Source organism: Carassius gibelio, chromosome A4 (assembly GCF_023724105.1).
Source record: "Carassius gibelio isolate Cgi1373 ecotype wild population from Czech Republic chromosome A4, carGib1.2-hapl.c, whole genome shotgun sequence".
Taxonomy (NCBI): Eukaryota; Metazoa; Chordata; class Actinopteri; order Cypriniformes; family Cyprinidae; genus Carassius; species Carassius gibelio.
The window spans coordinates 7,014,649-7,027,157 of record NC_068374.1 but is presented as its reverse complement, the minus strand read 5'-3'; the positions used below and the strand labels follow the sequence as shown (position 1 = coordinate 7,027,157).

Here is a 12,509-nt window from a genome sequence, read left to right as displayed (position 1 = left end):
AGAGAGTTCGGCTGAGACGTGATGAGGCTCTTTAAGTTCCGCAGAGGCGTGGGGAGGCTCTGGTAGTTCAGCAGAGGCGTGGAGAGACTCTGGTAATTCCGTGGTGTTTAGACTAGATTCAGGAAGATCAATGCTGACTTGACTCTGCTCATGAAGATCAATGCTGACTTGACTCTCCTCATGAAGAACACTGGTGACTTGACTTTTCCCATGAAGATTTCCAGTGACTAGCCCTGACTCGAGTCTGGAGGGTCAATGGTGACTAGCCCCGACTCGACTCTGGAGGGTCAACGGTGACTAGCCCTGACTTGACTCTGGAGGGTGAACGGTGACTAGCCCTGACTCGACTCTGGAGGGTCAATGGGAACCTGACTCGACTCTGGAGGGTCAACGGTGACTAGCCCTGACTCGACTCTGGAGGGTCAACGGTGACTAGCCCTGACTTGACTCTGGAGGGTCAACGGGGACTAGCCCTGACTCGACTCTATAGGGTCAACGGGGACTAGCCTTGACTCAACTCTGGAGGGTCAACGGGGACTAGCCCTGACTCAACCATCTTGGGCTGTGGCGCTGGGCCAGCAGTCATCTTGGGTAGTGGCGCTGGGCTGGCGTCCATCTTGGGCAGTGGGGCTGGGCCGGCGTCCTTCTTGGGCAGTGGCGCTGGGCCGGCGTCCATCTTGGGCAGTGGCGCTGGGCCGGCGGCCATCTTGTGCTGTGGCGCTGGACTGGCGGCCATCTTGCGTCGTTACACTGGACTGGCGACCACCTTGTGCTGTGGCACTGGGCTAGTGGCAACCTTGCATCGTGGCGCTGGGCTGGTGACCACCTTGTGCTGTGGCGCTGGGCTGGCGGCCATTTTGTGCAGTGGCGCTGGGCTGGCGATCCTCCTGTCTGTACACCCCGGTCTAGAATCGTCAATCCCACCGGGAGAGACAGGTGTGGCTGGGGTATTCCACGGAGACTGATGTTGTAAATAATATACAAACTCCCAGAAATTATAGGCGTCCAACTGCTCCATTTCAATTTGAGGAACCGGGTCATCCAGCCCGGTATTGAAAGTGTCCTTTAGGGCTGCATCTTTATATCCCATCCCCTCAGCCAGGGACCAGAACATTTGTGCCATGGCACCCACCTCATTGCCCTCTTGGCGGAGGGTGGTTAATTTTAAATATTTCGCCCTCCGCTCCACCATACTGCCTGGGTAACGGGAATGAAGTCCCACACCACTGGATCTCGACATGGATGGATGGAGTGCTTCTGTTACGATTGGAGACCCAGTGAAACGCAGGAGACGAGAGATCCAATCGCAGTATGGGTTTAATGGGTAATCCAAAGAGAAATCAACAAGCAGGGGTCAAAACCATAAATCCATCCAACAAATAAACAATCAGGAAAGGTAAGGACTCCATGCAGACAAACAGAAAAGGACTGGTTAAAATAGGGAGGATAATGACTAACAAGTGAAGACAACTGAGTGCAATTAACAGGAGTGCAATTACTGTGATGAAGGGACAAGGCTTTGTAAGAAGCCTACGGTGAGGTGCCTATGGGGAAGTGAGACCACTAGTGGAAACTCAGGGAAACAGAGACCAGGCAGCGTGACAATCTCCTGTCATAATAAAGAGAAAAAAACTAAATTGGGCATCTGCATTAAAAACTAAATAAACCGCTCTGATATATATTTTTATTTGATTACTGTGACTAAAGAGCTACACATACTGCTGGATTAATCATTACAGAGACATCAAAAAAGATTTTTGTCATCACCAATAGTGTTAATTTAGGGACGCTGTGGCGTAAAAATACTGCTGTGGCTAAATATACTATTTAGTTTAAGTTATAGTTGAAGTTAATCGTGTGTTTTCCTGAGTAACAGTCATTACAGCACAGCTGGCCTGTGTCACAATGCTGGGAATCCAAAGAAATAAAGATGTGCAGAGCATCGCATTGCTTGTAAAACTGATAAACCAGGACTTCAAAAGCGATTCATTAGCAAATATAAAGACAAGATATTTCAGTATTTCTACAAAAATATGTCATCCCTGCAATACTCTATTATATAATTCTATGATATATAACACTGATAATGTTGTTCTTATGGATCTGCAACCACATAGTTTTACGACTTTAAATTGTATTTTAAAGTATATACAGCGCAGTATATTTCTGAATTGCAACCTGACTACTGAATATTTTCAGAGCTATTAAAGGGACAGTTCAGCCAAAAATGAGAATGCTGTCATTAAATACTCACACTTATGTGGTTTCAATCTCGTAAAACCTTCGTTCATCTTCAGTATGAATAATGGAGTTCCTTTGGATTCTTTTAAGAACTGCTGTGTTCTCCTGTAGTATCCGGTAGTGGGTGGAGCTAATGCGCAAAAGACAATCTCATTGGCTTGCGCTCACCTATTTTGAAAATGCTAAGGCTTTGAATTTTCGAATTATGCCTTTATTGTGTGACCAAAAATGTAGAATTATCAGTTTCAGTTGTTTGATCACATTTGTACATTATGCGCACATATCCATTGGAAACAGCACAGATGGTCACAGTGCTATCCGGCGGGAGCAGCAGGCCACTGGCATATTTTTGCTCATTTTGATTTTTTTCACGTCAATACTGAAACGCGTAAACTACAAAGCCTATTTTACCTAATGAATAAGAGTTAAGCTTGAAATGGGCAACATCACGACTATATATATGTTTGGATTTGTCCCGAATGAGAGCCCAATCTTACCTTATGTTTTGCTTTAAATTATTATTTACTTGTTTTTGTTTGTTTGTAGCCAAGCCTATATGATTATAAACTGCCATTATATTTATCTATTAGAATTATATATTATTAATTCTTGTTCTGTTCTGATAAATTTGTTAAATTTATAGGATTTGTTGTAAAGTGAAGGGAACGTCTAAGTTATGTATGTAATTCATGGATGTTTTTATTTGTATAGCGCTTTTTATGATACAAATCATTGCAAAGCAACTTTACAGAAAATTTAGTTTCTACAATATTTAGCTTATGTATGTGATCAAGTGGTGATCAGTTTATGTGCAAATTACAGGAATTTTCTGAAAAATGTATACAAGACAGTCAACACTATTAACAGCAATTATAATGTGATTGCATATTAAGTAGCAATATTTGTTAGTTCTGTATGTTGTTTCGGGGGTTAGCATCATCTGGGGTCCTCTGATGGGTTGGCATTATCTCTTCTCAGGTGTTCTGGATCCAGACTGGAGCTTGTGTAAATCCTAGTTAGCATGGGGTGTAAATCCTGTGGCAAAACAGAGAAACAAACAGAGACATCATTAGTGAATTAGCAAGGATCTGCCGTCTGTAAAAATGCCCATGTTTTGTGCAGTTTATGGCTGCTCCAATCATTCAAACTGTGAAAAAGGAAAGGTTTTTTGCAGAGTTTCAAAGATTGTTGTTCATAAAGGTGAGAAATGTAAAAAGCCCGCAGAAAAATGACGTAAAAAGTTGTTTTTAAACGTACGTCTGCGGTCGGGAGGAGCAGAGTCTGCAAATGCCCATGTCTACAGCGACCACTTTGTGGGAGGTATGTTAGCTAACTAACTTTTTTTGTGACTGTGTTTATATATCTATAGGTTGTTGTTAAATGCTAATTTACTTAGTAATGATTATTAAGTTTGGACTTCATCGTGACTTTTTAGGCTGCCCTAGCGCTTTGGTTGACGTAGAGTCGGTAGACTGGGCTCTGAGAGTCAACCTCGGTTACCAAAAAACTAAGCCCAAATCATAGGCATCTCTGCAACGAGAGCAGAGGATGAAGCTCAAGGCAGACAAACAAAGAAGGTCGGAATGAGCAGAGGCTATGTTGAATCTCCAACAGGCAGCTAAGAGTGTGGATCTAATGCAGACAGCTGAGATCTCCGAACCGTAGCAGTCAGCTGACAACTCACAGTCAAAGGACATCAGTGGCAATGGAACATTAAATGATCAAGGTAAATTATTGTTCTAAGATGTGTAACAAGCATTATTATTTAAATGTTATAAATGTGATTGTCAGAAAATCATCCTGTGTAACTGTTTGTGAAAAGGTTGTCAAAAAGTTAACTTCACATAAATGCACATAATTCATATTCATGAATTTCAGGTGAAACTCGAGAGATTAGGATATTGTGCAAAAGTTCATTTAATTCAGTAATTCAACTTAAAAGGTGAAACTAATATATAGATTCATGCAAAGTGAGATCTTTCATGTTGATATCTGTTATAATTGAGATGATTATGGCTTATGAAACCCCAAATTCAAAATTTGAATATTGTAAAAAAAAGTTGAATTGCTGAAATAAATTAACTTTTGCACAATATTGTAATTTTGAGTTTCATCTTAGTTTTGATGAAGCTGAGACTAAATCTCCCACTGAAGTATTTAGATTTTAAGTTCAAGATCTCTCTGCCCACTGCTTCTAGAATTTGGCATTAAGTAATTGACATACTTCATGAAAGGTTAGAATTTCAAATAGACAGTTATTTTTTATCCGCTTAGAAAATCGCCACGTTTTATTTTGTGCCATCATACATACGCGTGTAACTACTCATGTAACGGTCTTTAAATAGGGAAAACAAGGACGTGTTTGGTGGCTTCTAAATTCTTCACTGTTTGGTTACTAAAGAATGAATGGGGCTAGGCTTAATGCTAACACATTCACAACGCCCTGGGTGAAGATGAAGTGCACACAAATTGAAAGACAGGAATGTTTTAATTTGTCTAAGTTAAGATTCGTTTTCCTTTAACAAAGATAATTTCTGCCTTTTTGCTCAGTTTCGGACTTGAGACTTAACTCGTACTCGAGATATAGGGAATTTACTACAACAGAGATTGTAATGTTACCTTAATCTCGCAGATGCCAGTTCCGTGACAGTCACAAGCGACAACCCCATCAGGGGAGGACCCCATGTATGGCCACTTGGGGTTCAGCCAGAGACCACTGCCCATATAGGAGAAGCCTGCATGCTCCTGAACCATCAGCTTCTCATATGCTCCTCTGGCTTGTGCTTCATGTTTGCATCCATAACTGTACAAAGTACACATGCAACACATGAAACATAAATTATTACTTTGTATTGCACGTGTAGAGCAAGTTCAGTGATTTAAATGCTATTAACCTAACCCAATATTTAGTTCTAATCCTGCATAACCCTAGTCGTATAACCCTATAACTAATGTTGATCTTTCAGGGCTGGTCTGTCTCTGGTGTTCTGTATTCAAGAACAGTTTTAGGAAGCACACAAGATTTTGGGATGAATTCTTTGTGGTAAGGCTCCCTAGCCATCAGTGCTGCACTCCTTGGACAGTTTTTGCTCAATGTCTCAAAAAACTAGCATATGTTTCTGACCCTCTCTTCACTCTTGGGCATGGAAGTGATAAGTTAACACAAAGACGATCATTAACTCCACATTTCTGTGGTCCATAACATATCTATATGCAGTTTAAATCTGCCGTTTATCCGATGGCTGTGAGGAAAACAGGTGAGGCTATCATCACAGGATTGAGTATTTATGTGGGTCTTTGTTGTCTTAACTCCTCTTTGCCCAACAGGGAAATTGTGACTGACCACAATGTCACAAGCTACATAGATTTATGCAGAATATAGAATAGAAATACTTTAATAATCCCTGACATTAGGTATGATGAAATATAATGAAAATCCCCTCATAGAGGGGAAAATTCTGTCATCATTTACTCACTCTCATGTAGTTACAAACCCAAATAAATTTCTTTGTTCTTATGAACACTAAGAAAAGAGTTTAGAGAAATGTTTGTAATTAAACCATTCGTGGACCCTATTTACTTCCATAGCAGGATAAAGGAATACTCTGTAAGTAAATGGGGTCCACAAATGGTTTCGTTTTTTGGGTGAACTATCCCTTTAATTTATTAACATCATAATTTAGCCTACTATCAAAAAGTGTCACAAGATAACATTCTCTGTCCAACATTTGGTTTGCTGTGAACATGTCACCTTACCTTTTTTACATGTGATGGCATCAGCCACTTGCACTTCTCTGTTGTGCAGGAAGCTGAATCTTGCATCTTTACCCCAACTTCAATGGAAAAAAGAACTGCCTCTACATAAGAACACGATTCTGATAGTCTGTGAACAGAATACAATATGACATTTTTTAAACATCAAATGCAATCGGCAAGTGGCAAAGTGTCATATAAAGCACATTTTGATGATGTGCATATAGCCTACTTGTACTAATATGGATGGAGTAGCACTTTACATTAATCAATATGTTTATTCCTTAAAGCTCTTCCCTAGTTCTGAAGTACACAGTATGCTAGCAGTGCAGTATGTGTGTGTGTGTCTCATTGTGTAAACATCCTAGCTAACATAAATTACTTACACTGCCATGCAATTGCAATGAGCTGCAATGACTTCTCCATCCTCCTTCACAATAATCCAGGTCTTCAGAAGTGTTTCGCTTGACCTCTGAGAGTCTTTTACCTTGAAACATTAAAGACTGTCAGACTAACGCCATCGTTAAGATGTGCTGCGTTACTGCTAGCATCTTAGCACATAAAACAATATAAAAACAAAGACTCACTCTGGCGAAGACCAAACGATGATCATCGTGGAGCCGTTGGACACAGAGGTTGTGGACCCACCCATTGACAAAAAAGTTGTATGCCTCCAGACTTTTAAAGGCCTTAATTTGCTGTCTGGTGTAGTACGATGTCTGAAGGACCTCAACTGTCTGTAAATCTTTCAGCTTTACTAAAAAACTTACTCATCTTCATAAAGTCATTACTATTAAATGTTGATGGAATATTAAAATCAGGTGGCGTCTGGTTATTCATTAATCTAGCCACTGTGCTAAATAAAAAACTTGGATTGTTTTGGTTATTTTCTATGAGTTTGATCTAAACATGCACATCTGTGCCGGGATTTGTGTGAAACAGAAGCAGTTTAATGTGAAGTTCAAAATGAAGTTTGTAGCAATGTTACTTTGTATTACATAGAAATAATGGAGCATTTTTTGTTTGGAACTCCTATTCTTTTCAATGTAGATTGTCTTTTTACAAACTTTAAAATGCTTTAAAAATGTGTTGAAGTTAGTTTAATACTTTGAAATGTGCTAAAAATGCTAAAATGGGCGCGAGTTTGATCCCCACAATGACTAAAAACTGGTTGTCTGTGGCAGAACCCAGATATACGCCATACCTGAAAGGTTCCCACAGGTAAACACTATGTCAGGTGTATAACTTTTGTAGTGAAATATTTGTAATCTTAAGTGAGGCAAACAGGTTTTTTAGTTTTTCCACATAATTTCTTTTTTAGGTCATAGGAAAGGGTGGTCCCCATTATGTATCTATTCTGACAGGTGACCCCCACGATGCAGTGTGTGTGCGCATGTGTATGTGTCTGTGTGTTTGTGTGTGAGTGAGAGAGAGAGAGAGAGAGAGAGAGAGTGAGTGTGTGTGTGTGTGTGTTTAGACATACATTTCTGTAGTCCAGGTGTAATCCTGGATTCTCCTCCAAGATCCACACTAGAAAACACACACAGATTCACATTCAGTAAGTGAACAAATTGATGTTACTATGCAGTTACTATAAAAGGTATTCAAGGTGGTTTCTAGGGAGTTGCTATGTGGTTGGTAACTGATGAAGTACGTGTTTTGGTTGCTTTGCGGTTGATAACATGTTCAGGGTGGTTTCTAGGGTTTTGCTATAAGGTTGCTAAGGTACAAAACATGGTTGCTAAGGTGTTGCTGTGTACATGGGGTGGTTGCTAGTATGGCTGTGTGTCACCAGTCACAATATGATATGTACCCCGTCCACTCTTGACTGTAGATGGAGAAAACAGTTGATCTCTGCATTATGTAGCGCCTCCAGAACTGTATAGAATCAGTAATGGTGTAGGTTTCACGTTAACATTGGGCACTCTTGACCAGTACAATATACTAATTGTTTGCATCTTGTTTTCAAGCCCATGGATAATAATGTTCTCATTCTAATATATTAATATTGTAATGTCTTCATTGTTTTATATTGATAAAATCATCTTTACATTGCTGATAAGTGGTTATTGCACAAATGTTCTAAACTAATACTCAGTCTTCACTCCAGCTCACATGCACATATTCAGTCACTCATACAGATCGAGCAACATAGAAACTTCGGAAGCGATACAGGTGTTTTGTAATTGGATGTAAAAAACATATGAGTCTTCATTTTCTTCTGACATCAGAGCCACTGAGGAGGCAGTGGATTAGTTTAATTTTTGATGGTAACACCACCGAATACACACACACACACACACAGACACACACCAAAACGAAAGAGTGAGGTGAGAAGTAGCTCATTATCATTTAAAGAAACTTGGCTAGCAGGGAACAGAGATGTTTTGACAAGGTAAAAGGATGTTGTTTTACACCACCATTAAAAAAATTTAACCAAAGTAGGATTTCATGTATGTAGTATGTAGTACAAAAGAATCATACTAACTTGTGGAAAATGGGCATACGATATTCACTTTAAAGTTAGTGCTTTTTTGTTCCTTCATTTACAAGTTGTTAATGTTTGTAACATAATTTATCATTTTGAATATGTTTGTTTCTACCTTTTATGGAAGCTGTAGGGAGGAGGCTGCTATTTTTATAATTTTAATTGTTTGCTCTTGTATTTTGGCCAGGGGTTAAAGTACTGTTTGGTTGTCAATTTGTTTTGTCTGAGCAGATTAGTTAAGATTTAACTCCATAGACTAGAGTTCTTTAAATTCTAAATATTGTTGCATCCTCTTAAAACTCGTAGACTCATATGGATATAACCAGGGACACTGAAAAGTTTAAACAATAAAACCGAAAACCTCTTCCTACTTGACATACTTGAATTTATAAAGTGAGCAGTTTGGGTCCTCCAGTTTTTCCTCCAGCTTGACTCCTGAATCTCCCAGGTGATTATAGCTTAGATCCAGCTCTCTCAAGCATATGGGGTTTGAAGTCAGAGCTGAGGACACATAACAACATCCCTCCCCTGTCACCATACAGCCAGACAATCTGGCAATACAAAAACATACAGAAATAGTCCATGTCATCATTTTTGTCAAATATTTAATATTCACAGAGACAGAACAGACTTTGTTAATATGTGCAGTTAGTTTGTTTGGGTACTGAAAATCTGAATATTCCATTTTAAAGATGACCGAGCAATGTGCTGAGGAGGCAGAATCATAGAAACATATGCTATGCACACAAGCCTCATTCTAATTAAAGGGGTCATATGATGCAATTTCAAGTTTTCCTTTCTCTTTTGGAGTGTTACAAGCTGTTCATGCATAGACAAGATCCCTAATGTTACAAAGACTAAATTCTCAAATCCAAAGAGATATTCTTTCTAAAAGACTGGTTGTAGAAACCAAAAACTGTATGTTTTATGCAAAGATAATTGGTTTAATTTTGTGTATTTCTATGTGTTATTTAAGCTGACCCCATCTAATGGCTCAGGTGGAGATGCAAGGCCTCTGAGATAAAAGACCTGAGGGTGTGGCTATACAGGAAGTGACAGTCTTTGACCTTTCGTCTGATCCATGTGTTGACTCAAGCGACAATCTACTTTATATCTTTGCAATCCTTTACTCTATCAAGGTTTTGTTCAATTGCGATAAATGTTTCCTCACGTTTGGACCAATCAACTATGTGGACAATGGATTTGTAAAGACTGTGAGTGTCAAGCCTTTATTTGTTCAGCCTCCAAAGTGGATATCTGACCACTCAACTGGTCATCAGCATTCTAAAACGCCTCGTAGAAACATGCACCACATGTCTAAATCACTGTTTGGGAAGATTTGCATAACGCCGCCCAAATGTTTATGTAAAGAAAGAAGGTGTAACTTTTATTTTCACTGTAGTATTGTTGCTGCCGCCACTATGCTGTGGAGACAATGTGTGTTTCGTTGTGAATGCGAAGCTACTTTGTTTGGTCTTCCAAAAGAGAAATCAGTGGTTAACCCTCTGAAGTCAATTAATGCTTATATGCGTTATGAGGCATTTTCTCCTGATAACCCTGAAAAGAACTTAAATTACACTTTCAGTTTTGATCGAACAGATAAGAGAAATACATAAATCAAATCTGTAAAGGGTCTACTTTTTTTGCATACAGACATAATAACAACAAAACTTTGTGCACTTATACAATAAATATAACAAACAAGGTGTGCTGTCTGCAGCCTTTGTCTGCGCTGATCTTCATTTAGACACGCGTCATTAAAACAAAGTGTAACTCAGTGAATACGCAATGAAGAAACATGAGAGAGATATCTATAGAAAGCCTGAAATGTCTGCTTATAAACTAAACAAGTGCTGCTGAAAACAAATATTCCGTGATAAAGCAATCCATATGAACACAACGTGATTTCCGTTTTTCACATCTCCCTTCATTATCTTCTAATGCGACCACGTCCCCACGCTGAACGTGCCATTCAGATTCTAATGTTTCACTGAACCAGACTGTTCTTCAAGTTTTTTTTATTTTACTGTTTGCTTCGCGATGAGAGGAATAAGACATAATTCACCCCAAAAAGATGTGATGTGGTTGAGGATTTGAGATTTGGATTTCCTCAGAAAAAAGAATGAAGCACTTTATTCAGCACAGATCATAAACATGAGTAAGTCTCTTTTTACTTATTTATATACTTGCACTAGTTTTCACATAACGTGTAAACATTTTAATAGTTAGATATTTTCCAAAGACTTTTTCCAAACTATAATTCCTGACTAAATGTATAATCAAGTGAAACATTATGAAGTTTCAATAACTATATACAATACTATACAACTCAAAAGCTTGTAACACAATGCTGTTCTTTCAATTTATCCCTGCCAAAAAAACTGAAAACATATTCCCAGCTCTTTTCAACATTAATAATAACAATAATAATAATAATGATAATAACAACAATAAATGTTTTTTTGTAGAAAATAAGATTGTTAAAATGATTTCTGAAGGATTGTGTGACTGGAGTAATGATGCAAAAAATTGAAAGTTTGAAAGTCATCGTTGATTGTTCCTAATAAACTGTTTAAATGCACTCCCAAGTGGATATTAAATTATGTTGTGGGATAAATATATTCTAAATAAACTACAAACATAAAATTATACAGATTTATTTTGTCCTCAAATTCTTTCTTGTAACTCCTCCCTCTCATTGACACAGCTGACTGAGAGGCTCATTATGCAGCTCATTATGCAGGCCTTTGTCTTCTCAGGTGTAAATCTCAATGATATTCATGATAGTTGACGCCTACTTGCATATGACTTTTAACATCAAAAAGTGTCTTAGAAAATTTAAATCAATATAATGATTTCTGTGAGTGAGTAAACACGATGATTTTCACATAATTTAGAAAGAAAAATTCTAGGCTACAAGCTCCAGTTCTCAAAAGTCCCAGGAACCAATGTTCTGTATGTGTTTTATTGCCTTATTCAAGTGATTTAACATTTTTAGTTTTACACTAACCACGCATAACATTTTTTTTTCTCTCAAAAACACAATCATGTACATACTGCTGCTCACATATTATTATAGCACAGTTTGTGCAGATCACAGTGAGATTAGACTTTAGCCATTTAGATGTGTATAAGAAACTAAAATAAGCATAATTGTCAGGGCATGACAAAACTTCTCCAAGGCCCCAAAAATACCCTTAGACTCCAGAGGGTTAAGTTGTATTTACAACACTGTTCCGGAACAATTCAACCCAAATATTCAGATGTGTGCAGTGTATTTTATGGAGGACTGTTTCCTGAACCTACAGACTAGCCTACAATGTGTCTGTGTTCAAAGGCTGTTTCTATGAAGTTTGGCAATTCCAACTTTGCAAGGATGTATGTTCATGATTGTGTTTTTGAGAAAACAACATTTATGTGTGGTTAGTGAAAACTAAAATTTTGAAGTCACTGAAATAAGGTCATAAAACACCTAGAGGACATTTGTTCAGAAAACTGCCCAACATGGACCTTGTAGCCTAGAATTTTTGCTTCAAAATTATGTGAAAATCATCTTGTTTACTCGCTCATAGAAAACAATAGATTGGTTATATATATATATATATATATATATATATATATATATATATATATATATATATATATATATATTATATATATACTAATAATTATATATTACAAATTATTCCGAATTTGGAATATATTTTAAGAATACTATTCCCATCAACTGGTCAAAATGCACAACTTTATGCTGCTTGAAAGACCCGTGTGCTGCTCTGATGTAAACAGCATGCATGAGAAGCACTTGGGGGAACACATGAGAGGTGCACTGAATGAAAGTACATTCACTCTCTGACAGCAGATGGCACTAAACTGCAGAAAAAGCAGCATTTACTCTGGAAACACCCATAAATAAAGCAGCTGCAACTGTGTCATTTAATAAGATAACATGAACTAACAGTTGTATTTTTTCTTTAACAAAGATTAATAACTTCTGTAGCAAACTAGATATTGCTCATTGTGATTG

The 12,509-nt window shown here is 38.0% G+C and overlaps 1 protein-coding gene across 1 annotated transcript in view; it reads right to left on the bottom strand.

Moving 5' to 3' along the window:
* Nucleotides 1–9,020, bottom strand: part of LOC127981424 (stonustoxin subunit beta-like) — an 87,470-nt gene extending 78,450 nt beyond the window's left edge. The window contains exons 1-2 of the mRNA XM_052585499.1: nucleotides 8,863–9,020; nucleotides 7,478–7,524 (exon numbers count right to left, since the gene is read on the bottom strand). Of these exons, the coding sequence (XP_052441459.1) occupies nucleotides 7,478–7,524; nucleotides 8,863–9,020 (205 nt within the window). The remainder of the gene's footprint in view (nucleotides 1–7,477; nucleotides 7,525–8,862) is intronic.
* Nucleotides 9,021–12,509: the final 3,489 nt, after the last annotated feature.